The following is a 26,216-nucleotide window of genomic DNA, read 5'->3' on the forward strand; positions in this document are numbered from 1 at the left end:
TTTACTGTGTGGTCTTGCTGCTATTTCCTGATACCTGTAACCAGGTGTAGCCTGTGGCATCCTGGTGTGAGCTACTTTCCCCAACACAGGGGGCTCTCACACTGGGAGAGGAGTGGGGAGGCTGTGGAGAGAGCATACAGGGAGCTTTACCCAGATAAGCTTTTCCAATCCCCTCATTTTTTTAGGCCCGACCTACAGCTGTACAGAGGAAGTTCTACTTTTCCCTGATGTTGCCTGCTTGCAGGTCCCCACCAGACGACACTGAGTGTGGTGGGAACCTAGTTGCTATTAGAAGAGATATGAATTTGAGACAGCCAGCTGATAAATAACTTTCTCTGATTTGGCTGTGAATCATTGGGAACCTCTTATACAAATAAATGCATATACTTGTTCTCTTTCATTAGTAATGGGTTCAAGAGTTTGCTTTTAATTCTTAATCATTTATTTTCTGATCAGGAAGGAATAGAGTTTAAGATGAATTGACTAATGGAATTATAATATGAAAAATCATTACCGATTTTATTAATCTTTATCTTTTGTTTCCTTTTTTTTAAGCCTTCATTCCAGACACGCCAGAGATCCTGAATTTATCTGCCGATTTCCCAACTTCTACGTTATACCTGACGTGGAATGACAAGGGTTCTGTTTTTCCACGTCACTCAAATGTCACTTGGGAAATTAAAATTCTACGTAAAGAGAATATGGATGTGGTGAATCTGAACAAAGTATATATTTCTTTCTTATGACATTAAAGAAATAATACTTTTTAAAACAATTTTTAAGGTGGTATCAGTGAACTTTTGGATTATTAAGGAAGTAAATCAGATGTTGTTTCAGGGTTTATTAAAACTACTGTGACTCAAAAACGAAAATTAAAATAATGTGCAACCATTATAAGAAGGAAGTTAAGGGAGGAATAACACATGATTCTTCTACTTGAACACAGCAAGCATTGCCTCTGTGTATCCCCGTCTAGCCTGTATCTGTCATATGCATGCTTTTGCATCAGTGAAATAAAAGTGTACCTATAACTTAGTCTGTTATTTTTATCTTTGTCTGATAGTATAAACATAAAAAGAAATGATTTAAAACATACTTAGCCATAGTAACTGTTGAGAAATTTTGTATAAATCTGTAAGTTTGAATATGTTTTAATATGAAATAAGGGTCTTATACTATTATAGTAATGCATCCTTTTTTAAAAAATCTAATTTTAAATGGTTTCCTTATGATTTGTCTGTAGTTTGCTCTTAATCTAAGGAATGGAGAAATAGTGAAGAGTTGTGATAGCTGGTAATTCCCCTTTTTATCCTTTTACTTGTTTCTTCCTTAACGGATTTGGAATGTACCTAGTTGCCCCCCAAACACACACATTTTCTGTCTTTTTCCAATATTTTTGTTATAATTTTTGGTAGGCCAGTATTATTGTTTGTATTATGGTTAGATAAACACTAATTATATCTCAACCAAGTAGTGTATACTATTCCCTCTCTTTCTGTCCTTCCCTCCCTCCCTCCCTCCCTCCCCCCTCCTTCCTTCTTTCTCTTTATTACTTTTTAGTACAATTTCTTGAATTATATTGTATTTTTAGTTTTATTTATCTGCCTCATTAATTCAATCCTAAATTCTCTCCATATTATGCAAATCTTCTCTCAGAATGTTCAACCAAACTAGTATTTTATCAATTAAACGATATTTGTGGATAAATCTCTCTGAGGGCTTACTTCCCAACCCTTTTTATGTAAGGGCTCACAAAGATACTGACAATATTTGTGTAGCACAGAGTGTGGTGAATAGTTGAGGATTCTTTGGGCCAGAAGTGCCTAAGGAGCTCCAGTGGCCTTAACTCCTACCAGTCAACCTTGGTTTGCAGATTCAAACCTCAGTATTCCCATAACTCTTTGAATATAAGCCTCAAGTCTTGAGGCACATTCATTAGGAAGCTGTGGTCTAAGGAGTCTCTAAGATTGTTCAGGCCATTCCTTTTACCTTTTCTTTTAATGGAGCCTCTCTTCCCTGTATTCTCTGTCTTTTATTTCTTCATTTTGTTAAAAGCATATATTTTAGTAGTTACTTAATATTTATTATACTCTCTGCTATTTTTAATGGTAGCTTGCAGATATATTTTAAATTTAAATTAGTTGCCAACAGCATTAAAATGACTGTTGATTTCACTATTAAGAAGATGCAGAAAAATTGTAACTTTTACACACTTCTGGTGGGAATGTAAAATGCTGCTTGATGAATACACTGAGTCATGACATTCCTGGAAATGTCTTTATTCTGCATTCACTCATGCTTGCTAGTTTAGCTGGGTATAGAATTCTAAATTATCTCAAGGTTTTGAAGATATTGTTCACTTTTTCGTATGGATCTATTTTGTTGTACACTCCTTTTATGCCCCTTTCAGTCTGAAAAAACAAGTCACTCTGCTTGGGAAATTTTTTTGTTTTCTGTCTTTGATTTTCTCTTTCTTTTTTAGAATTGATGTTCTTTTAAAAATTGGACCTTCTTCCTGCTCCTCTAATTATCTTATCATTGCTGCTTTGCATCTGCATTTTGCTCTATTTTCTGAGCAATTTTTCCTAAGCTTTGTTTTATAGTCCTGCTATTGAATTTCTGTTAATATATTTTTAATTTATAAGATATCCCTTTTTAGTTCTCTGTTCTTTTAAAAATAATGTATCCTGTTTTTACAGCATCTCTTTCTAATCTCTGAGGGTATCAGTGACTTAATTGTTTTTCTTTCTCTGAAATACCTTTCTTCAAGTTGCTTTTTTCTTTATTTTGATCTTTTATATTAGAACTTTTTCTTCTTTTCTGGTCATCTTGGTTGCTGCTCATTTTAAGTGAGTGACTCTTAAAAAATAAGAAAAATATAATTGGACTTTCTTTTTGCCTAGATGAGGCTTATTGTCTGGGGCTCATTATAGGTAATTGGGATAGACTAATTATTAATATTATTATTTTAGGCAAAATCTTAATTATTTTAGTTCTTTATCTTGACCTGTTCATATAAACAGAAAAGTCTGTTTAGACTCTTACCTGGTGAATATGAACTTGGCCATCACTGTTCTGGTAGCTGAATAGGGGAAGAAGGCAGGAGTCTGATCCCAACCTTCAGAATGTATTGCTTAGCAGTCCCACTCTTTTTGTTGCATTATTCCACACTTTCAACTCCTCCTGAGACTCTTCAATCCAGAGGAGTCTGTTTTACTTTTCCAGAGCATTAAGCTCCATCCCTCTGCCAAGGTGGAGAAGGGTAGTAGTCCTTTGGTAGCAGAGAATGTGAGAGGCGATCTGGGTGTCTAACATCTCTTCAAACAACTTTTAAGCAATCTTCCTGTTTTGCACCTCACCTTCACAGTGCATTTCCAGGGGAACCTGGTGTGGCCACTTTCTGAGCCCTTTGGCATTTGTATGGTAGAAGGCAGGTTGTTTCGGGCTTTTCCATTGGAGGCTTGAGATTCGGCTTTCTCAGGTCTTCTGAGTCAGTTACCATTGATCATCCACCCTCTAGCATCCCAGGTTTTATCAGCGGCGTGTCTTCCGTTTTTGCTCTTGTGTATTTTACACCTTAGAAAAATCTGAGTACTCTGGTTTTAAAAGAGATTTCAGGAAGTAAGAGAAGAGGAAATACTTTTATTTAGTCTGTTGTCTCTTTTAGTAGGTCTTCAATATTTGGTTTAAATCTTGTCAGTTTTCATAACAAATTAATATTTTATATCATGAATTGCATATTTAAAAATAAAAATTTAAATATAAAACACAAAAAACAAATCCAGTATAAATCAATAATTACTTTTTTTTAAAATGATGTTTCTCTCTTTGACTTCAAGTCTTGGAGCTACAAATCCATTAATTCTTTCTTCTCCATGAAAAATGGAGATCATTTTAAGCAATTGTCTGTTTTCTTGTGAACTGTATTGAATGTTTTAGAATATCATCATTTTGTATAATAATGTGTAAGGCCTGAAGCTGAAGCAGTAAACATAAATGAATCATAATTATTTTTACTATAGCTCTTCTATTGTGCCTTATAGGAAACTGATAGTCTGTGTTTTTTAATCGTGAAGGAAAGCAGCCCATGCCACTACTAGGAAATGTAACTTTGTGTTTGTGCTCACTTTGTAGATGACTTATGCCACAACTCTGAATGGCAAAGACACAGTTCATCACTGGAGTTGGGCCTCAGACATGCCCTTGGAGTGCACCACTCACTCTGTGGGACTTCGATGCTATATCGATGATCCTCATTTCTCTGGTCGCAAAGAGTGGAGTGACTGGAGCCCCCTGAAGAACATTTCTTGTAAGCTTATATTTAAAGAATGTCTTGTTTCAAGTGAGTGAGGTTGACCTTGCTTCAGGGTAAGAGACAGTTGAAGCTTTCAGTTCTCTGTCCCTATTTGTCTGCATGAGGCCATAACTCAGGGAGAGGGGGATAGAGACCAAGGACCCATCCCTTAGAAGCTTGTATGTCTAAGGGGAGGGTGGAAAAAAGAGACCAGCAAAGCAACCAGCCATAAGGGAATGAAGGATAGCCCAGGAGGGGACAGGGGGGAACCCAAGGGAATGGTGACTCAGAAGTGGCCCTTGGATTGAGCAGTTCATTCAGCCAGCCACTTCAATAGAATGGCTGGCGTAGAAGCCAGATTGCAGTCTGGGGAAGAGTCAAGAGTTAGAAAGGAGAGTAGAAGCAATTTAAAAAATGGCCTAAAGAGGAGAATAAAACCAAAGGTGTGGCTTTGAGCTGCAGAGAGATGGGATTAAAGAAAAAGTGCCTTTTAGGATGTGGAGTACACAAACATAGTTGGGCTGATAGAAAGTAGGTCTACCCTCAGTAGTACATAGACTCATTCAGAGGGATGGAATTATGTAATGAGTGACTTACTTGGTGTTGATTTTTCGCAGTTGGATATAAACACCTTATCAAACTTTTAGAACTTCTTAGACATTAACCTGTAACCTTAGACATTGACCTACAATCCCCTCCACTCCCCCACCAGCACACCCCCATAAATAAGTGAAACACACACACTTACTTTTTATACAAAAAATATGTCTAGGTCCTTTGAAACCTGGGACATACCTTATCTTTGGGCCACCATTATTACAAAGCACCCAAAGTATGTTTTGTATACACTGGGCTATTTTATGGTAAAAGACTTCTAAAGTATTTGTAATTCCTTTTGATCTTCCTAGGGTCTGCTGATTCTCAGAGTAAGGTTTTTCCTCAAGACAAAGTGGTACTTGTGGGCTCAGATATAACAATTTGTTGCGTGACCCAAGAAACAGTGTCATCAGCACATGTCGGCAGTACAAAATGCCCCCTTATTTATCTGGATGGGAAAAATGTTGCAATCAAGATTCATAATATTTCTGTTTCTGAAAACAGTGGAACAAATGTGGTCTTCCCAACAAAGGAAAACATTTATGGAACAGTTGTTTTTGCAGGATGTAAGTATGAAAATTTTTTTAAAAATGGTTCCTACACTCTCTGAAAGCCGTAATGTTTTTTTTTTTGGGGGGGGGGGGGCGGAGGGGATTTTATTTCTTTTTTTTTTTAGGTTCTTTAATATAAATGATATATAAGACACCAGGACTTTTACTTTGTTAAAGGTGAGGCCTAAGCTTGTTTTCTATAAATTTGTGTCTGTATAGTTTGTAGGTTTTGTAAAAAATATTTGAAACATTCAGCTGCCCACTTTTAGTTTCAACTTTTAGTCAACAACTTTGTTGAGTGAAGCGTAGTTTAGAACATTTTTGAATCCGACATTGTTTAGGAATTATTCCATATAATTTCCCACCTAATTATAGCATACCTTTTTAAAATAAATACCTGAATTAAAAAAAAAACCTGATGATTTTGCACAAAAATCTTTAACATAATATATGCTTCTCCAGCTTTAAAATGAAGAATATCTGGGAAGAAGGTAGTGGAGGACATGGGTGAGAAGACTCTTTGTCACTGCGTTGTGTGTACTGTGTCCAAAAGTGCAAGGCGCTCTTTATTGACAAGTCCCCGCCTATACCTCTGAAACTCCACTGCAATCCAGAAGCTGCCCGACCTGGGTGCCTTGCGTTGAATGTGCACAGATAATATTGCGTGTACAGTTCTCTGACCCTCCCCCGGGGTCCCTCCGATGTGGTGAAGGGATGGCTTTGTCTCCAGCAGTGCTGCCTGTCTCCCTGCATTCTGAGTTAAAAGGCTCTGCATGTCGTCTAAGGGTCTCATGAAATGAAGTGTGTGAAATGCAATGATTTTGTGATTTTTTTTTCAATTGCTTCGTCGCTGTCTTACGCTGTTTTACAATTTTCAGCTGTGCTCCAGATGAGCAGCCTTCTGTCTCTTCTTTCACTTCCGCAGACATCTAGGAGGAATTACATTCAGTTGCTGCTCTGCTCCCAGGGGAATAACCAGGATAAGGTGCTCTCCGCAGCCTGATGGCTGTACCCTCTCTCTCTGCCTCGCTAGTAATGCATCGTGGAATTCAAGCGAGGTTGAAGTTGTGTTCAAATTTAAATTTTAGAAAATTAAATTTTCTTTCCTAATGGTATTTTAGGAAATGACTTACAGTCTAAGTTGAGATCCAGTGGTTTTCGGAGTATAGCTGCCTGATAGGTGATACCTAAAAGTGAGATGTCCACTTAAAAGCATGAAAAAACCCCTCAAAACTTAAAAGATGAGAACATCCACGGGTGTTATTTCAAACAGTGTTCTACTCTTTTCTTGTAATTCTAGAACAAACCCATTTATTTCCTAATTTAATCTTTATTTGTAATATTTGTAAGTTGAAATATTGCTCAATCTATGTGAATTCAGAAACAGCTGTTGAGTTTCCCTCCTCAGGGAGCTCTTTAGAAACTTACAAGCAGAGCAGTTTATGGTGTGAGTCAGGGTTCAAGATTCATTTATTTTCTTTTCTCCTGTGGGGATTTTGTTAACCCACAATTTGTAGAAAAGACTTCAAAATTTCGAATCAGCTTGTCATCTTCCCCCTAGTCACATATATTCATAATCAAAACCTGCCAGGATTCTAATTTGCATTATATTAAATCTATCAACTTAGGAAAATTTTCTTTCTTACAATATTGAGTCACCCAAACCAAGGGCGTGGTACATTCCTCCATGTAGGTAGGTCTTCTTTCAGTAATCTTGGTGATATGAGGTGTTCTATATTTTTTAGTAAATTTACTCCTAGGTGTGTGTTTGTTCCAATAATAATGGTTTTTTCTTCTCCCCAGTAATTTTATAAAATAAATTTATTATATAGCAGACAGAAGAATAGTTATTTGCCAATACCTGTTGGTGTTCATGCATAAGCTAACTTAAGTCATATGCAATATAGATCTTTAATGAACATTATTTGTTCAGTAATCATTCAGATGACTTATTTTTATTGATAGCGACATTTCAACATTAAATATTGACCTGAATGTTAATCTTTCATGATACTTAAGATATTTTATTTATTTATTTATTTATTTATTTTTAAAGATATTTTAAAATGAGACACTGTGACATAGGATTAGAGCACGTAAATATTTATATCATATGTCAAATTTTATACTTCCTCACTTGAAAATATTTTCATAAAAATGACTTTGATATTCAAATTACATTTTCTATTTGCTGTAATTGCTAGCATAGAGAAATACAATTGAGTTATATCTGGCTTGCCTGGTTCACTTGTTTCTTTTGTATGTTAACTTCTTTGAAAAGAAAATCTGTACATTACCTTGTAAATACTACTCTTTCATTTTTTCTCCTTCTGTCTTTGCTTCCACATCTTTCTAGTTTGCTCCTGTTGTTTAGACTTTAAATATTTCAACTTTAATATATCTGCCAGATACTAAAATATCTGCATTTTAAATATACTAAAAAAATTAGGTATGTCATTTTAATAAAATGACTGAAAGTTTGGTCTTAGATTTAAAAGTTTTCAAAACAAATATGTCAATATTAGCATCATATCCAACTGTTAGATTGTAATATAAATATATATTACTCCTTCCGGTATTGCCTAAAATATCCCCTGGAGGACATTATTCTTATTTTCAGAGAAGGCAGGTGTATCTTCTAACTCTTGGTTAATAAACTAAACACGGTTTTAAAATTTGGGGTTTTTTAAAAAAATAATTTTACAGAATTTGTCAGCAGGTAGATAATTATTTTTTATAAAGCTTACTTTGTATGGCAGTTTGTTTAACCCTTTTGAGTAGTGAGTTTTTTTCATGCTTGCTGACCCCCAGGAGTGAGTTTTTTTTAAAAAAATGAAATTAGTTCCAGTGACAGTTTTATTAACTTAAAATCGTGTTTGTTTGATAACCAATTTATGGAAACAAGAAGAACATACATGTGCTTTTTTTTAATGTTGCCTTACACATGTATGATAGTACTCTGGTTGGTCAAGAGGCATGAGGATGTACATGAACATTCATACTACTCAAAGGGTTTAAATGTCACCATAGGAAATACTGTTTTTTTTATATATGCTTGGTGAAATATATCACAGAAATTTCAACTTCTGTAATCACTGTCAGACTGCATAATTTTCCTTCATCACTTTAACACACTCAGAAAAACATTTTTCCCTTTTTAGTCCTGCCTGAACAAGGCCAGAGAGAATAGTTTCAACAAAGAACAAAAACAAACCCTGGCTGGATGATTTGGTTGGTTAGAGCATCTTCCCGAAGCACAGATGTTACTGGTTCGATCCCTGAGTAGGGCATGTACAGGAACAGATTGATGTTCCTGTCTCTGTCTCTCATTTCCCCTCGCTAAAATCAATATATACAATTAAAAATAATAATAAAAAGAACCAAAATGACAGAAGAGGGGCAATCACTTTGACTATAGGGAGATGCTGAATTTTATCTAGAGTTACTTTGTAGATAATAGTTCTGTTAACTTATATAAGAACTTCAAAACTTGTAATATGACTTAGGCCCACATGCGCCTCAACCAGGATCTACCCAGCAAGCCGCCTATAGGGCGATGTTCTGCCCATCTGGGGCTGTTGCACTGTTGCTCAGCAACCAAGCTATTTTAGTGCCTGAGGCCAGGGAGGCCATGGTGCCATCCTCAGAGCCTGGGACCAACTTGCTCAAATGAACCATGGCTGCAGGAAGAGGAGAAAAAGAGAGAAAGAAGGGAGAGGGGAAGTGATAGGGAAGCAGATGGTCGCATCTCCTGTGTGCCCTGACCAGGAATCAAACCTGGGACTACCACACATTGGGCCAACGCTCTACTACTGAGCCAACTAGCCAGGGCCATATTGACTTAATATGACTTGGTACTTCTTTTCTAATCATATATGTATAGGTGATTAGTAATAATACTTGTCACCTGTAGATTTTTCTGACTTAACTTACTGGACACACCATCCATTGAAAGACCTGATAGACTTAAATAGTATGTAAGGCCAAAAGGAAAAAAAAAGATAGTCCATATCTTTACGTTGCTTTGAGGAGTTTTCAAATGAGCTAAGAATCACTCTTCAATATATTGTAATTTGTCATTTCTAATGTAATATGAGTTCTGAAAAAACATGCTATTGTTCAAAAACTAAAGTGAAAAATTACATTATTTCATTTTTAAAGAAGTTGTACAAAATATAATTACCATTTGTGAAACATTTGCAGGGAACATATTTTAAATAAGTAACTACATTTTTCTTCTTTTAGATCCACCTGATGTTCCTCAAAAACTGAATTGTGAGACATATGATTTAAAAGAGATTATATGTACTTGGGACCCAGGAAGACCAACGGCATTGGTGGGCCCTCGCAGTACAGCTTACACTTTATTTGAAAGGTAAAGATCACCAGAGAAAGGTACTGGACTTCGGCAGCAAGAAGCCTGTTAGAAGGATGGTACATGATACATGATACAGGGAAATGCTCTATCTCTTTTATGTTATGAGCAAGATAGAAGACCAAATACGTGGTATAAAATAGGATATACTATCGATATTGCAAGTAATGCATATAGACTCGATTTGTCTCCTTTTTGACAAAGCCTAGAATGAGCAGCCCTCAAATATGAACAGAGACTCTCCTGGTAGTGAGCTTATGGCTGATTATTTTCTTCTGTTTACTGGGTCCTATACATTTTCTTCCCTGAGTATGTAGTACCTCTATACACTTCAAAAACATTAATTAGAAATTTACCCATTCATTTTTTTCCCTGCACTATTTACCTCTTGCCATTTTGACGTTATTTTAATGTTCTTATTCACAGTTTTTCAGGAAAATATATTGAATTTAAAAGAGTTGAAGCTCCCATAAATGAAACCTATCAGTTATACTTTCAAATACTTCCAGATGAAGAAGTATACAACTTTACTTTGTATGCTCGCAATCACCTGGGTCAGACAGAATCCACGATTTTGGTTAACGTGACTGAGAAAGGTAAGCCGCTATTTAAACCAGTGTCTTCAAAATGACTTTAGAAGTGACATGTATGGAGATTAATGACAAGTGCATCTAGGGATTACTTTTTATGATTATTTTCTTTGCCATTGCTAATATGAACCTTGTAAATTTTATTTTAAAAGCTTTAAAATACGTAATTTCAAGTCACCATTTTCTTGAATCCAGATAAAATTTTGCATTGGTCATTTTATTTACATAGAGACCATCTGTGGCTTTTTACTTAGTAGTTTTTAACTTCTAAAAAAAATTTTGCCCACTTTTTAAAGCCTTTTTACTTTGAAATAATTATAGGTGGTTATGAAAAATAATGAATTAGAACCCCATGGTCCCTTCACCAGGCTTTCCCCAATGGTGACAGCTTATGTCACTGTAGTACGATATCCAGGCTAGGCAATTGATCTGGTTACAGTACCATGAACCACACTACTGACCTTGCTCAACTTTCACCAGTTTTTGTGTGCATTCAGTTGTGTGTGTGTGTGTTGTGTATACGTGTATGCGTGTAGCTCTCTGCAATCAGATTTATGTATGTATAGATTCATGGAACCAACACAGTCCAGCTGCATAACTTCTGTCACGGCTCCATCCCACACTCACACTGTCACATCCTCGTCCCCAGGCAACAGCCCTATTGTTTTGTCAGCTTGAAAATATTCCATAAATGAAATCACATAGTATATAACCTTTGGAGGTTGACATTTTTTTAAACTAAGGGTAATACCTCTGAGACCCATCCAAGTTATTGTGAATTATCAGTAAATAGTTCAGTCCTTTTTATTGCTGATGATTTACTAGTTGTTACCAATCCTATTGATGTATAGCTCAAAATAGAAATAAAATATGGTCCATCACTTGGCAGTCATTGCTGTGGGCATTCCATGTGCATCAGCTCCGTGCCAGGCTCTGCCTCCCAGGAGATTCAGTTGAGGGGACAAGGCTTAACCCAGACGCACTCTGCTACAGCCTGGCAAGCGATGAGCAGATGACACTGCTGTCCTCTTTGTCAACTAGGAATCACTTTTATCAATTATTTCTCCCCATCATTGTCATTTCCTATTTTATGTGAGGACAAAATGGCTACATTTTATACTTGTGTGGTAATGTTTATATGCATTTGTCTGCCCTCTGCTATTTCAACCCTATTTACTATGTGGTTCTTTCCCACTACTCAGATAGGTGTATGCGTTGTCACGGGTATCATGTGCTTTTAGCTTCACTGTGCCAAGACCTCAACCTGAAATGCTGTCCTGCATTCGTTTTGCCAACATTAGTCTGATTCTTCTTTCAAAGCTCATCTTACATCTTCACTATAGGATTCTTTTTACCCTGTCTCTCTAAATACCTACCTATAGCTCTTAATATGTGTGCCCCATATTTAGAACTTAGCTTCTGTGCTCTTGCTGATTTACCTTCTGTTTGTCAATCCCAAAGTAAATCAGAGGTTCCTTACATGTAGAGACTGTACTCTAACTACCTTTCCGTATACTTGACAGCAGTGGAGGAACCTTTAGCAGGATTGGTTCTTGAACAATGTTGGCCTGTTGTCAGCAGTGAAGTGAGGCTTGTGTATTCCACAAATACTGAGCAGAATGTTGCTCAGCACTTACAGTACCTCTCCTATTTTTATTTCCCTTGAGTCCCATTTGTCATATTAGGAAATATCTTTTAAAGTAATTAATCTTTAAAAATTATATTTGCAGTTCATCCTCGTGCTCCTTCTTCAGTTAAAATGAAGGATGTTAATTCCACAGCTGTTATACTTTCCTGGCATTTACCAGGCAGCTTTACCAAGATCAAACTGTTGTGTCAAGTTGAAATTAACAAAGCTAACTCAGTGCAAGAATTGGTAAGATTCTTCTAGAAACTCCCTTAGAGGTTATTTTGGATAAAATATTTAGTTTTCAAAAATAGCTAAGTAAATAAGTAAATTTTATATGCATAAGCTCTCATTATTATAAGAGATTTACTAAGAACCAAGATATTATATACGAATATAATAACATTATATTTAGCACTTGAAAACAGTTATAGTACTGGATATTGCAGAACGTAAGTTTGACTTGTCCTACTCACATTGTTTCCAGGTCTAGTGTAGTACCTGGTATGTAGCTGGTGCTCAAGAAATTTGTGAATCAATGAGTAGTTTTTGCTGTAACCTTTCACATTAGATAATGGACTAATTGGCAGCAAAGAGAAAATGTGATTTTTAAAACTGCTAAGTGCAGCCACAGTAGCAGGTTATAATTGGTTATTATAAGGCAAAACATGACTTTTTAATACATTTTCAATACTTAGGTTGACTTTTATACTGCACCATCTTGTAATTTGTGGTAAGTCCAAAATAAATGATAATCATACTTAAATGTTCATTTGGAAACTTACTAATGATTTCTACAATATCAGTCACACTGGAAAATGTAACTCCACAGGCTCCTTTGTAATGGGTAATCGGGAGCTCAGAGGCTTTTCCTGATGTATGCAGATCCTCTAATTTGTTTTGAATTACTTAATTTTAATTTTATTGAGTTTAAATGTTTATTGACTTGCCTACATTATGCATCACACTAGACGTACTGTAAAAAGAGCCATGTAAAAAAAGCAGGTCTGAGATGAAGCTTGCCTTCAGTAAGCTTCCAGATACCATCCAAATAATACATGTAATTCTCAAGGTCACCATTAGCCATTGACTTATTACTACAATTATATTCTCCTCTTTGCATAATTTAATTGACCACTATTATTAGATTCAATATTTGGATTAAAAAGACACCTCAGTTTTGTTTATTGCTATTGCAGGGAATAATTTCACTGGTTTGGCATTTATATAAGAATTAAAATATTATAGTCCAGCTGGTTAGCTCAGTTGGTTAGAGCATTGTCCCGATATGCCAAGGTTGTGGGTTTGATCTCTAGTCAGGACACATACAGGAATCAACCATTGAATTTGTAAATAAGTAGAAAAACAAATCAGTGTTTCTTTCTCTCTCAAATCAGTAAAATTATTTTTTAAAAGACTTAAAATATTATAGGGAATGAAGTATTTTTGATTACAGAGGTAAACTTATGTGGACCTTGAGTCAATTTATGTTACATATTTGGGAGGCTTTCTTATTTTAAAAAAGTATGTGTGTGTGTGTGTGTGTGTGTGTGTGTGTGTATTCATACACACATATGCACCTATTCATTTTTTTTTCTGATAGCGGAATGTCACAATCAAAGGAGTACAAAATTCAAATTATCTCACTGTTGTGGACAAGTTAAATCCATATACTGTGTATACTTTTCGGATTCGTTGTTCTAGTAAAACTTTCTGGAAATGGAGCAGATGGAGCAATGAAAAACAATATGTAACCACAGAAGCCAGTAAGTTAACTAAATGATTCATGGTTAATTATTACTGTGATTCCTGAAATTCTACAACTATTTTTAAAGATCACTAAATTATGTAATCATATAATATCTACACCATTATTTAGATGGTGTTTTTGAAGTTTTGTGACGGGACAGTGCTTGGCTTGTGTTGTGTGGAAGGCCTAGGCTACCCACCCCACAGTATGATCATGTCTATAGTAAGGTGATGGCGTAGGAAGCCAGACTGGGACCCCAGGAAAACCAGGGGCTGATTTTTCTCACACTCTTTCTTCCTTGTCCTGGAATTTTCTTTTTATTTTCTTTCTTTTTTTGAGAGGAGGGGAAATAGACTCCCACATGTGTCCTGATTGGGATCCATTCGGCAACCTCTGTCTGGGGCCAATGCTCTGCCCGTCTGGGGCCATGCTCGCAGCTGAGCTATTTTTAGCACCTGAGGTGGAGGCTCCATGGAGCCATCCTCAGTGCCCAGGGCTGATGTTCTCTAACCAGTCAAGCCATGGCTGAGGGCGGGGAAGAGAGATAAAAAAGAGTGAGGGGGAAGAGTGGAGAAGCAGATGGTCCCTTCTGTGTGCCCTGACCAGGAATTGAACCCAGGACTTCCACAAACCAGTTGATACTCTACCTCTGAGCCAACTGGCCAGGGACTGTCCTGGACTTTTCATCATCTATTTAGATTGCCTTTTCATTAGAAACAATTACTAATAAAGAGAATTTGTGAGAATTTTTATTTTTGACCGAAGCCTGAGAAATGGATGGGGCTGAGGTCTTGAACTTTGGTTTCTAAAGTACATCTGGATCAGAATAGCAATAGAATCAGGTAACTGGTTTTCCTAGTATAATTCCCAAAGACAGAATAAGATTCTATCCTTGATTAGTCAGATGTCAGCTTTAAAACAGAAAGTAGAAATAGGTGTGATTTTTAGGAATTATTCATCAAAAGATAGCAGATTCTTTACTTATACGGAACAGCCTGGGGAAGACAGAACTTCTTCCCCCAAGTTTAACAAACAGTAAAACAAAAAGTAATGAATGTTCATCCAGATTTTGTCTCTCCACATGAAGACTGGAGAGAGGAGAGAAGCTTTGCAATATGTGTAAGAAATATTTAGATCATCAGAAATGAATCGTAGGCATGAGTCCAGAAAATGAATATATTAGTTATCTCTTGCTACAAGACCAATTACCCCAAAACTCAGTGCCTTAAAACAGCAACAATGTATTATGTCAGTATCTATGGTCAGAAACTCAGAAGCAGCTTAGCTGAGTAGCTCTGGCCTAGAGTATGTCATGAAGCCAGTCACCACGTGGGCAGTAGCTGCCGGCTTGTTCGGGCTGGAGGGTCTGCCTCGAGATGTTGCACTCACACAGCTGCGAGCAGGAGGCATCAGCTGCTCTCTGTAGAGCTGCTGCCATCCTTGGAACCTGGCAGCAGCTCCTCGTGGACTTAGTGATCGTGGGGAGAACGGGGGAGCCTCCACAGTGTCTTTCGTGACCTAGCCTCAGAAGGGACATACCTTCATGTATGCCATACGCTATAGGTCACACAGGGCAACCCTGATACAGTGTGGGAGGGGACCACACAAGGGCAGGAACATCAGGAGGTGTGACCAGTCTCATTGGGCATTTTGGAGACTTGCCACCACTGGTGCTTTGCCTTCAGTTGATGAGCTGTTGTGGCCCAAAGGAAAGGGACATTTTGTTTATACTTCATTAAGATGAAGGCATTACTCACCTCACAGTCATTGAGTACCCACCATGTGTCAGGAATTGTTCTGGTCACCAGGGGCGCAGCAGTGAATAAAACAGCACTCTCTGCCCATGAGATTTATCAGATAGAGGATTACAAATGACTGTTTTTATTATATACTAGTATGTCAGGTGGTAGTGAGGGCTACAGAGAAAAATAAAACCTAGAAAGGGGCTGACATGGGAGGAGAGTTGCAGTTTTAAACGGGGTAGCTGGGCGAGACCTCACTAACAGGAAAGTGAGCTGAGATACAAAGGAGGGGGTAAGCTAGCCGGGAGGTCTATTCTGGGGCAGAGAATGTGCAAAAAGCCTGGGGCAGGTCCAGCGCAGGCTGGAGGAGCAGCCAGGAAGCCAGGCAGGGCCTGAGCAAGGAGGACAGGAGGATGAGAGACAGAGAGGGACCCTCACACGCACCACTTTAGCCTTGTGGGTGATTTTAACCCATCATAAGGGGTCCTGTGTTCTGCAGACTTTGAGAGCTTTTTCTTATTTCACTTGTTAAGTGGAAGCCACTAAGTGCTTTACCTATTTATTTAGAATTCCAAAACCCTAGAAAAAAAATGGCAAGCACCATCATCTAAATTACTGGCATTATCAACCAACAAAGGACACGTCTTCAGACACTAACTCTTACATCTCTTTCCCAGTTCCTTCAAAGGGACCAGATACTTGGAGAGAGTGGCGTTCTGATGGGAAAAACCTAATAATATACTGGAAGGTAAATGTCACATGTCTCCTTGAATATTTCCATAACTTGATGATGGTAAACTACCTACTTGGTTACCAAGAAGCCAGGCTTTCTTGGGTATGCGGAACTGCCGAGCCTGTGATCTGGCTCCTAGAACCCCCGGATCCCTCCCATCTCGCTGCTGCTGCTGCACCGCAGTCATGTTCGTGATGAACGGCTCAGATCTCAGCCTTCTGTTCTCTGCTTTCATGGGGCCCATACGGTACCTGAGGATTTCATGAATTTAGTCCGTCTCACTTTAGTCAGAAATACAGCCAGAAGCTGCACGTTAAAATCCTGATTGTCTATGTTGCTTTTTTTTTTTTTTGATGAATAGGACACCAACTTTTTATATATTTTACGTGTAATTTGTTTCCCTTAAGTAAATTGCATTATAATTTGACAATTTTGTAAAATTTATATAAAAATACAAATTGCATTATATTTTAGTTTTTTCCTAGTGGAACAAACATTTTTGTTGCTATATTTTTTATCTGATTTATGACCATTAAAAATTGCTTTCAACGTCAGATTTCATAATATCAGTCATAATCAGAGTTCTTTAAATAGTGGATTTTGTTGAAAGTAAAACAATGTGATTTTTACAAAAATTTGACATGAATCACACTTTGAGTAAAGTGAAGTCTTTGGTGTGTATTCCAGACAACTTCCATTGCTTTGAGATTGTGTAACTGTTTCTTCTCCTCTTATCCTGACTAGAAATTCTCCTGGCTACCCTCAGTTGTCTGTCAAAACTCACAATAACATGGTACTGATTATATAAATTATTTCAATGTAGAGGAAGTTTTTTGGAATATTGTTCAAAGTAGATGAATGTTTAACCAAGGATTAAAAACATGGAAGTGATTCAGACTCTAACTACAGTCACAAGGTTAACCGTTCTGTCATGTTTGGGTGGAAAATTAAGTTGTTTTGGACATGTTGAGGTTGTTAAAACATGTGTCACTGGGCTGTCCGAGTCGAGTTGAGTCCAGTAGGTGGTGGTGGCTGGGAGGAAGGCTCTGGAGCTCAGGGGAGAGAGTAGAGCTGAAGTCAAAGCCTTTGGTAACCTACAGGGTAAATGGGGTCCCTCGGGGAGAGTGTGCAGGTGGAAAGAGGCGGGGGGGGATAGACCCCCAGAAGATTGGGGCATTTAAAGAGCCAGCGAAGCAGGAGAAGCCTGGGCAGGTTGCAGTGGCCAGATGACCAGAAGAAAATACCACAGATTTTCTGTAATGAGCATGTGCTCCTTTAAAATGAGAAAACAGTAAATGTTCTAAAAAGACTATGATGCCATGCTTTTTAATGTTTTGTTTTTATATAGAGCAGTGCTTCTCATAACACATTTTGACTTGCTTCTGAAATATGTGAGGCTAAATGTTGCTTTTTACTTACTTCATTTTTATATCTCTGAGTGCTCGCACTGCACAAAGTTTTTGTCCCGAGTCACTTGCGCGGTTTACACTGCTGGTTAGCATCATCTTTTCTGATGTTATCTTGTGATTATGTGGCGTCCAGTTTAGACTTGATGGCCTGGCCTCATCAAGTGCTCACTTCTGCAGGTTTCTGTGACAGAATTTATCTTGCTGTTTTTCATAGCCTTTACCCGTGAATGAAGCTAATGGAAAAATACTCTTCTATAATGTGTCGTGTTCGTCAGAGGAGAAAACACAGTCCTTTTCTGAGATCCCTGATCCGCAGCACAAGGCAGAGATACAGCTGGATAAAAATGACTACATTATCAGCGTCGTGGCGAAGAACTCGGCGGGCTCCTCGCCGCCTTCGAAGATAGCTAGTATGGAAATTCCAAATGGTGAGTGTGGAAGACAGCGTCGTGCCTACGAACAGGAAATTCAAGTCAACTGCTTTGCAGGGGTTGCTTGATCTCAGCCTTCTTCTCATATTGTCCTGCTGCCGCTGACTTAAAAGGAGGAACAGACAGAGGACTGTCAGCTGCTCCTGGAAAAAGCGGTCACTAGTCTTGACGCATCTACGCTGATGGATAAGATCATTATTGACCCAGTTATTGTGATGCATTGTGTTGGGGAGTTATGGTGGCAGATATTACTCCTAGGGAGAAATGTTTTAACAGTTTATTCAGATTCCATTTTCATGTATCTCCCCAACACCACGAGAGCTGATCCTTATGTCCGCTAGGCTGTTTTCAAACTGTTTCAAACTGTCAGACAGGAAAAGATACTCAGTTTTATTGGCAGCTTCGTTGATAAATCTTTCTTTTAATAGGAATCCTTTATTGATAAATTCCTCTTAAAGTCCAAATGACACCTTCAGTATAAACTTTTTAAAAAAGTATAATTTAAAAAAGGTGTAATTTTAAAATTACACCAAATGCTTTCCTTTAAATTTCATGGATTACCCATAAGGGCCCGTTCCGCCTCAGCTACCTTGGCAGCTTCCTGAATCATGCGTTTTAAATGGCCACTTCGCCTCTTGTCCCTGCCAACTTCTCTTCTGAGTCCATCTCCTTGGCCCGTTCTGTGCTGTCCTGGTACGGGGCACCTTTCTCTGAGCACCCGCTGTTAGAGGAAGACGTTGGTCCTTCAAATATCTCTTCAATTCTTTCTTGGGGCAGTTTTACTATTTATCACTGACCTGGTCCTTGTGTCAGGGGGGCCAGGGGAATTGGGAGGGTGTCTCCGAGGCCCAGGGTCCCAACTGACCGATCCCAGAGCCGTGTCCCCCTGGCCTCGCCGCCTGGAGGGGGGTGTGAGCAGCCCTCAGCCTGCACGCAGGCTCAGCCCCTCCCATGCTCTCCTGGGCGAGCAGTAGCCGTGTTATTGTCTAACTGGAGAGCTGTGTTTTCACCTTCACCCTGTCCCCTCAGAAGACAGTAATTTACAGAACTCACAACAGTCTGGTCATTCGTTTTCATTACCGAAGTCCTAGAATAAAGCGCTGTTCCTGAAGGGTCCCAAGCTAGAGGCCCGGCTGGTCAACACAGTTTACCTTGTGGCTTTATAACCTCATGGAGCCAAAAAGCTGTTAATATCCAAAGGCTTCTTTACTCTAAGCCAGATTCTTGTCTTGTGTTCAGTAGTAGTTGATTTGTGAGTGCAAATTTTATTCACAAAGTCTTTCTGTGGCTTTTTACTAAACCCTTACCATATATCAGTGGGAGAAAGTACAGTCATCCCTCAGTTCCTGTGGGGGACAGGTTCCAGGAGACCCCAATCCATGGCTGCTGTGCTTCTCAGAGAGGATGGTGTATGACAGGGCGTTCAGGGGGCCCTCTGCATCCACGGTTCCCAGCCGCTGACTGACAGTACTGTTTTTGTGGCTGCTTGAATCAACACATGCAAAACCCATGGACACGGAGGGCTGGCTATGCTTCTTTCTGCTGCTATTCTGCAAAAAATTTTTCCTCTTTTTTGGTCATTGTGTTCTAATCCATGCTAATTTATTACTCCCTACCTTGGGCCTATCTTACCACCTAGGCTGAGATTGGACACAACCTCACACTGAACCCCTTCCCACTTCCCACCAGCCTCTGCTCCTCACCCCTCTGTCCTCCACGGGCCCTGGTTGGGCTGTTCCCTCTATATTGCCCCACTAGCCTTCCTATCTCCTCCCCTCCCTTCCCCTCCACCCTGCCCTTCCCTCCCCATCCCTCTTCATCCCTCTCCTTCCCTCCCTTCCCCTTCCCTCCCTGACATGCCCTCCTCTCACCCCTTCCCTCCCCTCCTCTCCCCACCCCTCCCCTTTGCCTTCCCCATCCCTTCTCTTTCCTCCCCTCCCCTCCCCTCCCCCTTGCCCCCTTCTCTCTTCATCTTTCCCCTTCCCTCCCCTCTGCTCTTCCCTTCCCTCCCCTCCCCTCCCCCTGCCCTCCACTCCCCATCCATCCCCTCCTCTCCCACTGCCCCCTCCTCTCCCTATCTCTCCCTTTCCCTCCCCTCCCCAACCATTCCCTCTCCCCCCAGTCCTCCCCTCCTCTCCCTCTCCCTCCCCTCCCCCTCCCCCCACCCCTCATCTCCCCCCACCACCACCTCACACTCACTCCCAGATGGTGACCAGGGGTGGGACATAGACTGTCCCCTGGTGCTCTGCCCCACCTCCACCTGCCACGTCCCCTCTGGTGCCCTCTGCCCCAGCCTTCTCAGGCCCCAGGACATCACCACCTAATCCTGCATGCTCTTTTATTCCTTTGTTTCAGCTGCTGAGTTCATCTGCATGTGCAGGTAATTGCCATAGTCACAACAGAGGTAACAGAGTGACACTTCTAGGCTTTACATAAAGGTTGATATAGTTTGAGCGCTATTTTAAAATTTCTGTACAGAGAAGTAATTTTTATAACTCTTGCCTGTTTTCATGAGGTTCACCTTATGTTACTGTTTTTGACATCAGCAAAGTGTCCTTCTTTCTTGTTGAAGATGACCTCCAAATAGAGCAGACTGTTGGAGTGAGAAATGGGATTCTCCTCACCTGGAATTACGATGCCAACATGACCTGTGATTATGTTATTAAGTGGTGTAACTCCTCTCAGCCCGAGCCCTGCCTCATGGACTGGAAGAAAGTCCCTGCGAACAGCACTGAAGCCATAATAGAGTCTGGTATGTGTTTCTCGGAGTTCTGCAAAACTATCCTGAAAAAAGCAACGTGTGGGGCGACTGGTGGCAGTGAGGTGACCGTTCTCCCTTTCCACTGGGCTGGGTGTGGGTTGGGCCATGAGTGTGTGAAGGGATTTCTGTCCTGTGATCCAGTGATTACTTGTCTAGGAATTTATGATAAGAAAGAATGAGAGGGCAGCACTGATTCGCATCTGAGAACGTTCACCACACACAGCATTATCTGTAGTCATAAAAACTGAAAACAACCAGGACAGCACACGGGAGAATGAGTCAGTTATGCCGTGGAGTGTTGCAAGCACTAAAGCCCATGGGAGATGGGACAGCGGGCGGACGTGCCCGTGAGGGCAGCTGCCGCCCTCTCAGATGTGTCACTGTGTGCAGTGATTTCTGGCTTGTGTTTGCCCTGGGCTGGGTTACTGAGGTTAGGGAGAGGCTGAGCACAGACGATCTGCACCCACATTCCCACTCTGCCTGATGTCAAGCAAGGGGCATCCGAGTGGCTGTGAGCGTGGGCACAGTGGGCTGGGCCAGCTTCCCCTGAGCCGTGCTGGCAAGCTGCCCTCGGTGCCATGCAGCCTGCAGGCTAAGCCAGCCTTGACCTTGGGCAGAAGTGACCTCTGCACTATCACTGTTCCTTCTGAGTAGCTGACAAGTGTTGTGTCACTCTGATCATTTACTAATTTTGAAAATACAAGTTATTTTTTATGATCAGAAAGCGTCTATTTAGAATTAGCTTCAACAGTTTTCAGAGTAAGTTATAAGTTTGATATTTCTAAAAAAGATATATTCATGGTAATGTGCACTTATGAAAGTTTACTGATTGTGTCTATCCTGTAGATCAATTTCAAGCAGGTGTAAGATACAATTTCTTCCTGTATGGGTGCAGAAACCAAGGATATCAATTACTACGTTCTGTCATTGGATATACAGAAGAATTGGGTAAGTTAAATGGGTAAGTTTTCTTAGAGTTTAAGGTAACATGAGAAATTATAAATTGACAACAGGTTCTAAAAACAGATTAAATTGAGATGTTTTAAGTTTAAGGAAGAAAAAATAATTTGTATGATAAATTTAAATTTATTTATAAATTACTTATTTTTCATTGATACTGTTTATATTTCACAAATTAATTGTCATTAAAAAAATCAAAATTTGGGTGTCAAAAATACTTAAGTTGTAGTTATACAAATTTAAGCAACTATGAACTTATTCTAGACTATCAATAATGAGGGGAGACAGAAATGGAAGTGTAGTTGAATAGCCACTTACAGAGTTTGCATAGGTTGCTTCCCTAGATCCCTGGATAGTAAGTCTGCCTCTGTGTGTCTGGTTACTAGTTTCACAGTAATATCTATGAAAGGTTATGATTAAATAGAAAATAAAGTTTTAATTCCAAGTTTAGCTGTGTTTCGAGGCCAGAGGTCCCATTAGCCATTGCGGTCTGACCGGAGTCTGTGACCCTCCCTCAGCTGTTCACCTCTTCCCTTCGCAGCTCCGCTTGTCGCACCAAATTTTACCGTTGAGGATACGTCTGCAGATTCGATATTAGTGAAATGGGAGGATATCCCTGTGGAAGAGCTTCGGGGCTTTTTAAGAGGATATTTCTTTCGCTTTGTAAAAGGAGAGAGAGACACCCCTAACATGAGGGATCTGGACTCAGGTGAGTGGATTCCTAAACTGCGTGCCATGCTTCCTCGGAGTGCCCCATTCATGCCAGGAAGTCTGAGAGGGTGCCACTCGGGGCTTCATACTGGTTTCCAGACTCTGATAAAGCAGGGAGATGCAGCTGTTTGATGAACATGAGAATTTTAAAATTATTTTAAGTCCGTGGGAAATGAAGTGTTGTCTTTCAGAAATGACTTGTTATTCTGAAGCCTTTGATCCCAGGCCCCATAGGACAGACACCTCCCTTCCTTGTCTGGCATGAGCTGAGAACCTTTTTTTTTTTCCAGAGACAGAGAGAGAGTCAGAGAGAGGGATAGAGAGGGACAGACAGGAACGGAGAGAGATGAGAAGCTTCAATCATCAGTTTTTTGTTGTGGCACCTTAGTTGTTCATTGATTGCTTTCTCATATGTGCATTGACCGCGGGCCTTCAGCAGACCGAGTAACCCCTTGCTCGAGCCAGCTACCTTGGGTCCAAGCTGGTGAGCTTTACTCAAACCAGATGAGCCCGCACTCAAGCTGATGACCTCGAGGTCTCGAACCTGGGTCCTCTGCATCCCAGTCCAACGCTCTATCCACTGTACCACCGTCTGGTCAGGTGAGCTGAGAACCTTAAGTGGCCGGACTAGGGCTAGGTGTCTCCGTCAGCTCTGGTATAGCTGGCCCTTGACCACTGGTAGGTTTATGCCCAAAGGACTTAGAGAAGCCTTAGACTTACAAATATACGGATATTTGTTCAGCCTCCTGACTTTTCCCCCAATTAGATTTCTGTTGGATCAGATGTTTCTTGTTTGTAGCCACATAGAACAAGCGTGTCATCTTATCAGTTTGAGAGCTTTCATTTCCCTGAGTAACCTCTCCTCAGAAGGAAACCATTTTAATTACTTAATGCTAGCCTGACAAGTCGGGAACATGGGCATCACCACATGGAGATGCTGACCGGGCTGCGCCCAGCCACCTCCCCAGAGCAGCTGCTCTAAAGATGTGCCCCCACCCCTGCCCAGATCACAACGTTCTGCGTTTCCCGAACCCGCGGCGCGGCCTGTGAAGGAGGGAATCACTAAATACCAAATTCTACGGACATTCGCAGTCTAGTGTAATTTGCCTAAATGCTCACACATTTTACTCTTGAACCAGTTAGAATTCTAGCATCTAGACTTGCAGTGAGACATGGTGAGTTGGTCACTAAAACTGAGTAAAGGATAGAGGGGAAAATACACAAAGCCACAAAGACAGAGAACTGGAGAGGGAAAAGTGCACCCAAAAAGAGGATCTGGACCTTGGGGGCCGCTGGAAGAGAAGGGCCTTGAGGAGTGGAGGGTGGTGGAACCCCGATGGACAGCCAGGCATCAGCAAGAAGTAACAGGTGTCACCCTGCGGGGCCAGGTTGGAGGTCCATGGTTAGGATGGATCTGGACCAGACACTGGGGTTTGGTTGAAAGTCTGTGTAAGGAGCTGTTAGAACTCCCACGCCCTGCACCAGTGCCGTAGAGCTAATATGAATGCTCTGTCTCTTGCTTGAAGACAAGAGGTGTATATTTTTTTTGGAGAAACTGAACCGAAGAGCCTCCAGACGGGACACCTTAGTAAACAGCATGACCCTTCCCTCTTCCTCCTTCCCACCCAGCCAATAGGATATCTCCAGCCAGGCCTGTTTTCCTGGAAAAGAGATGAGAGATTCTTTAGAAAAAGTAAGCGGTTCATGGTGAGAGACATAAAAGGCACTGATGTTTGGGGGTTGTCCCAGTGAAACGTGTGGCCGTTCCCCACCAGGAGTAAGTGAAGCCCACCAACCAGTAAGCCCCACTCACATGCACCCCGAGCCCCGTGAGCCTCAGTGACTCACTCTGACACATGAGGATCAGCCACGGGTAACCAGATGGCTGAGAAAGCTGCTCACAAAACAGATTCAATGTGGAGAACCAGTAATTTAAAACAAAACTACCCTTGGGTTGTTGAGCTATACTGCATGTATTGAAAAGCCACAACTCTGTAAAAAGGAAAGAGTAGGAGGACAGGTAAGAATTCAGCGTGAAGCCTGGCACCAGACTTCTCAACAACACGGCAGATGCTAGAAGGCATCACAGACTTGTCTGCGAAAAACTGAGTGAAAATTATTTTCAACCTGAAATTCTCTGCTCGGCCGTCTGTCAACCAATATGGGGGTAGAATGGAGACAGTTTTGGAGAGGCCAGCCACACGTGTTTCCTTCCCGCCCACTCCCTTCCCCAAGAAGCTGCTGGGGGGCAGCAGTGAGGGAGTAAGGGGGCCGGGAGGCCAATCGAGAGCCCTGTTTTTCAGTCACGGGTCCACGGACCAGTCCTCCAGAAATTCTATGCCGGTCCATGGAAGAGTTAACCAACCTGATGCTCTATGAAGATTATAGACCCAATTATCTTAGTGGAATCCGCTTATTGTCCAGGGAAATTTCTGCTGTAGTGGTCCCCGAATTAATTCCCGTTTCCACTGGTTGCCAAGTGTAAACAGGTTGAAAACCACTGGTCTAGAGCACATGCTCTGGGATGGAATGCCCGGGGGGATAGGGGAAGAGACCGGTAGGGGTGGAGGAGGTTGATGGCCCGGGGACTCAGTTGTGCTGGACCCTGTAGAAAATTTTATTGAATATTCATTGGAGGACGTGAGACTAAGTAGGAACTGGTACATCAATCCAGTGAGGGTAAAAAGCAGCTACAATAGAAAAACCAGAAATGGAACATGATCATAGCCAGGTGTGTCTTAGCAGTAATCTACATTGATATGGTCACAGTGACATGGACACTGGTTGTCCAAGAGTTTTTTCTGTTGTTGTTGTTTTTACAGAGACAGAGAGAGAGGGATAGACAGAGACAGACAGACAGGAATGGAGAGATGAGAAGCATCAATCATTAGTTTTTCATTGCACATTGCGACACCTTAGTTGTTCATTGATTGCTTTCTCATATGTGCCTTGACCACAGGCCTTCAGCAGACCGAGTAACCCCTTGCTCGAGCCAGCGACCTTGGGTCCAAGCTGGTGAGCTTTTGCTCAAACCAGATGAACCTGTACTCAAACTGGCAACCTCGGGGTCTCAAACCTGGGTCCTTCCACATCCCAGTTCAACGCCCTATCCACAGCGTCACCGCCTGGTCAAGCTGTTCAAGTGTTTTGATGCTCCTGTATGAATGAAGTGGATTAGGGGGAGGGGTGAGTGGTAAAGGTGAACTAGATCTGCATCTGCCTGTGGGACATGGGTAGATAATTCCAAAATATAAAATTCAAGCACTGCCCATCTGAGTTTGTTTTGAAATACGGAAGTAAATATACAAGGACGTTGATGACGTGATTTTAAAGTAGGTGCAGATGCTGGGGGAAGACGTTTAGCAGGGAACTGCTTTTTTTTGGTTATTAGCCATATAGTGTGACTTCATTTTTTAAAATTAGTGTCTTGTTTGTATTATTTTGGTGAAAATTTAAAAAACCAATAGTTTAAACAAGTCTTTACACTTCTCTTTGAAATGACTTGAAGGCTTCCTCACTAGTGTCTCATTTGAGAGCCTCTTTCTCTGCCTGAGTGGTATGGAGTCACTCCATCGGTGTGCACTCTGGCTCCCCCGGCCTCACTGACTGGAGGCAGGACCAGACAGAGCGACAGCACCCCGCCTCCCACCAGGCATTATTCTGGAGAATGTGTGTGAAAACTTTA

The 26,216-nt window shown here is 40.6% G+C and overlaps 1 protein-coding gene across 2 annotated transcripts in view; it reads left to right on the plus strand.

The window, feature by feature from the left end:
• LIFR (LIF receptor subunit alpha) overlaps positions 1 to 26,216 on the plus strand; it is a 74,138-nt gene that overhangs the window by 31,926 nt on the left and 15,996 nt on the right. For both annotated transcript variants that reach the window (XM_066378817.1, XM_066378809.1), the window contains 12 exons: positions 556 to 725; positions 4,135 to 4,309; positions 5,203 to 5,457; positions 9,688 to 9,817; positions 10,244 to 10,413; positions 12,138 to 12,283; positions 13,638 to 13,800; positions 16,204 to 16,274; positions 17,883 to 18,096; positions 20,672 to 20,851; positions 21,707 to 21,808; positions 22,362 to 22,529. In XM_066378817.1, coding sequence (XP_066234914.1) covers positions 556 to 725; positions 4,135 to 4,309; positions 5,203 to 5,457; positions 9,688 to 9,817; positions 10,244 to 10,413; positions 12,138 to 12,283; positions 13,638 to 13,800; positions 16,204 to 16,274; positions 17,883 to 18,096; positions 20,672 to 20,851; positions 21,707 to 21,808; positions 22,362 to 22,529 — 1,944 coding nt within the window. The remainder of the gene's footprint in view (positions 1 to 555; positions 726 to 4,134; positions 4,310 to 5,202; positions 5,458 to 9,687; positions 9,818 to 10,243; positions 10,414 to 12,137; positions 12,284 to 13,637; positions 13,801 to 16,203; positions 16,275 to 17,882; positions 18,097 to 20,671; positions 20,852 to 21,706; positions 21,809 to 22,361; positions 22,530 to 26,216) is intronic.

This window comes from Saccopteryx leptura, chromosome 1, assembly GCF_036850995.1.
Source record: "Saccopteryx leptura isolate mSacLep1 chromosome 1, mSacLep1_pri_phased_curated, whole genome shotgun sequence".
In the NCBI taxonomy this organism is placed as follows: Eukaryota; Metazoa; Chordata; class Mammalia; order Chiroptera; family Emballonuridae; genus Saccopteryx; species Saccopteryx leptura.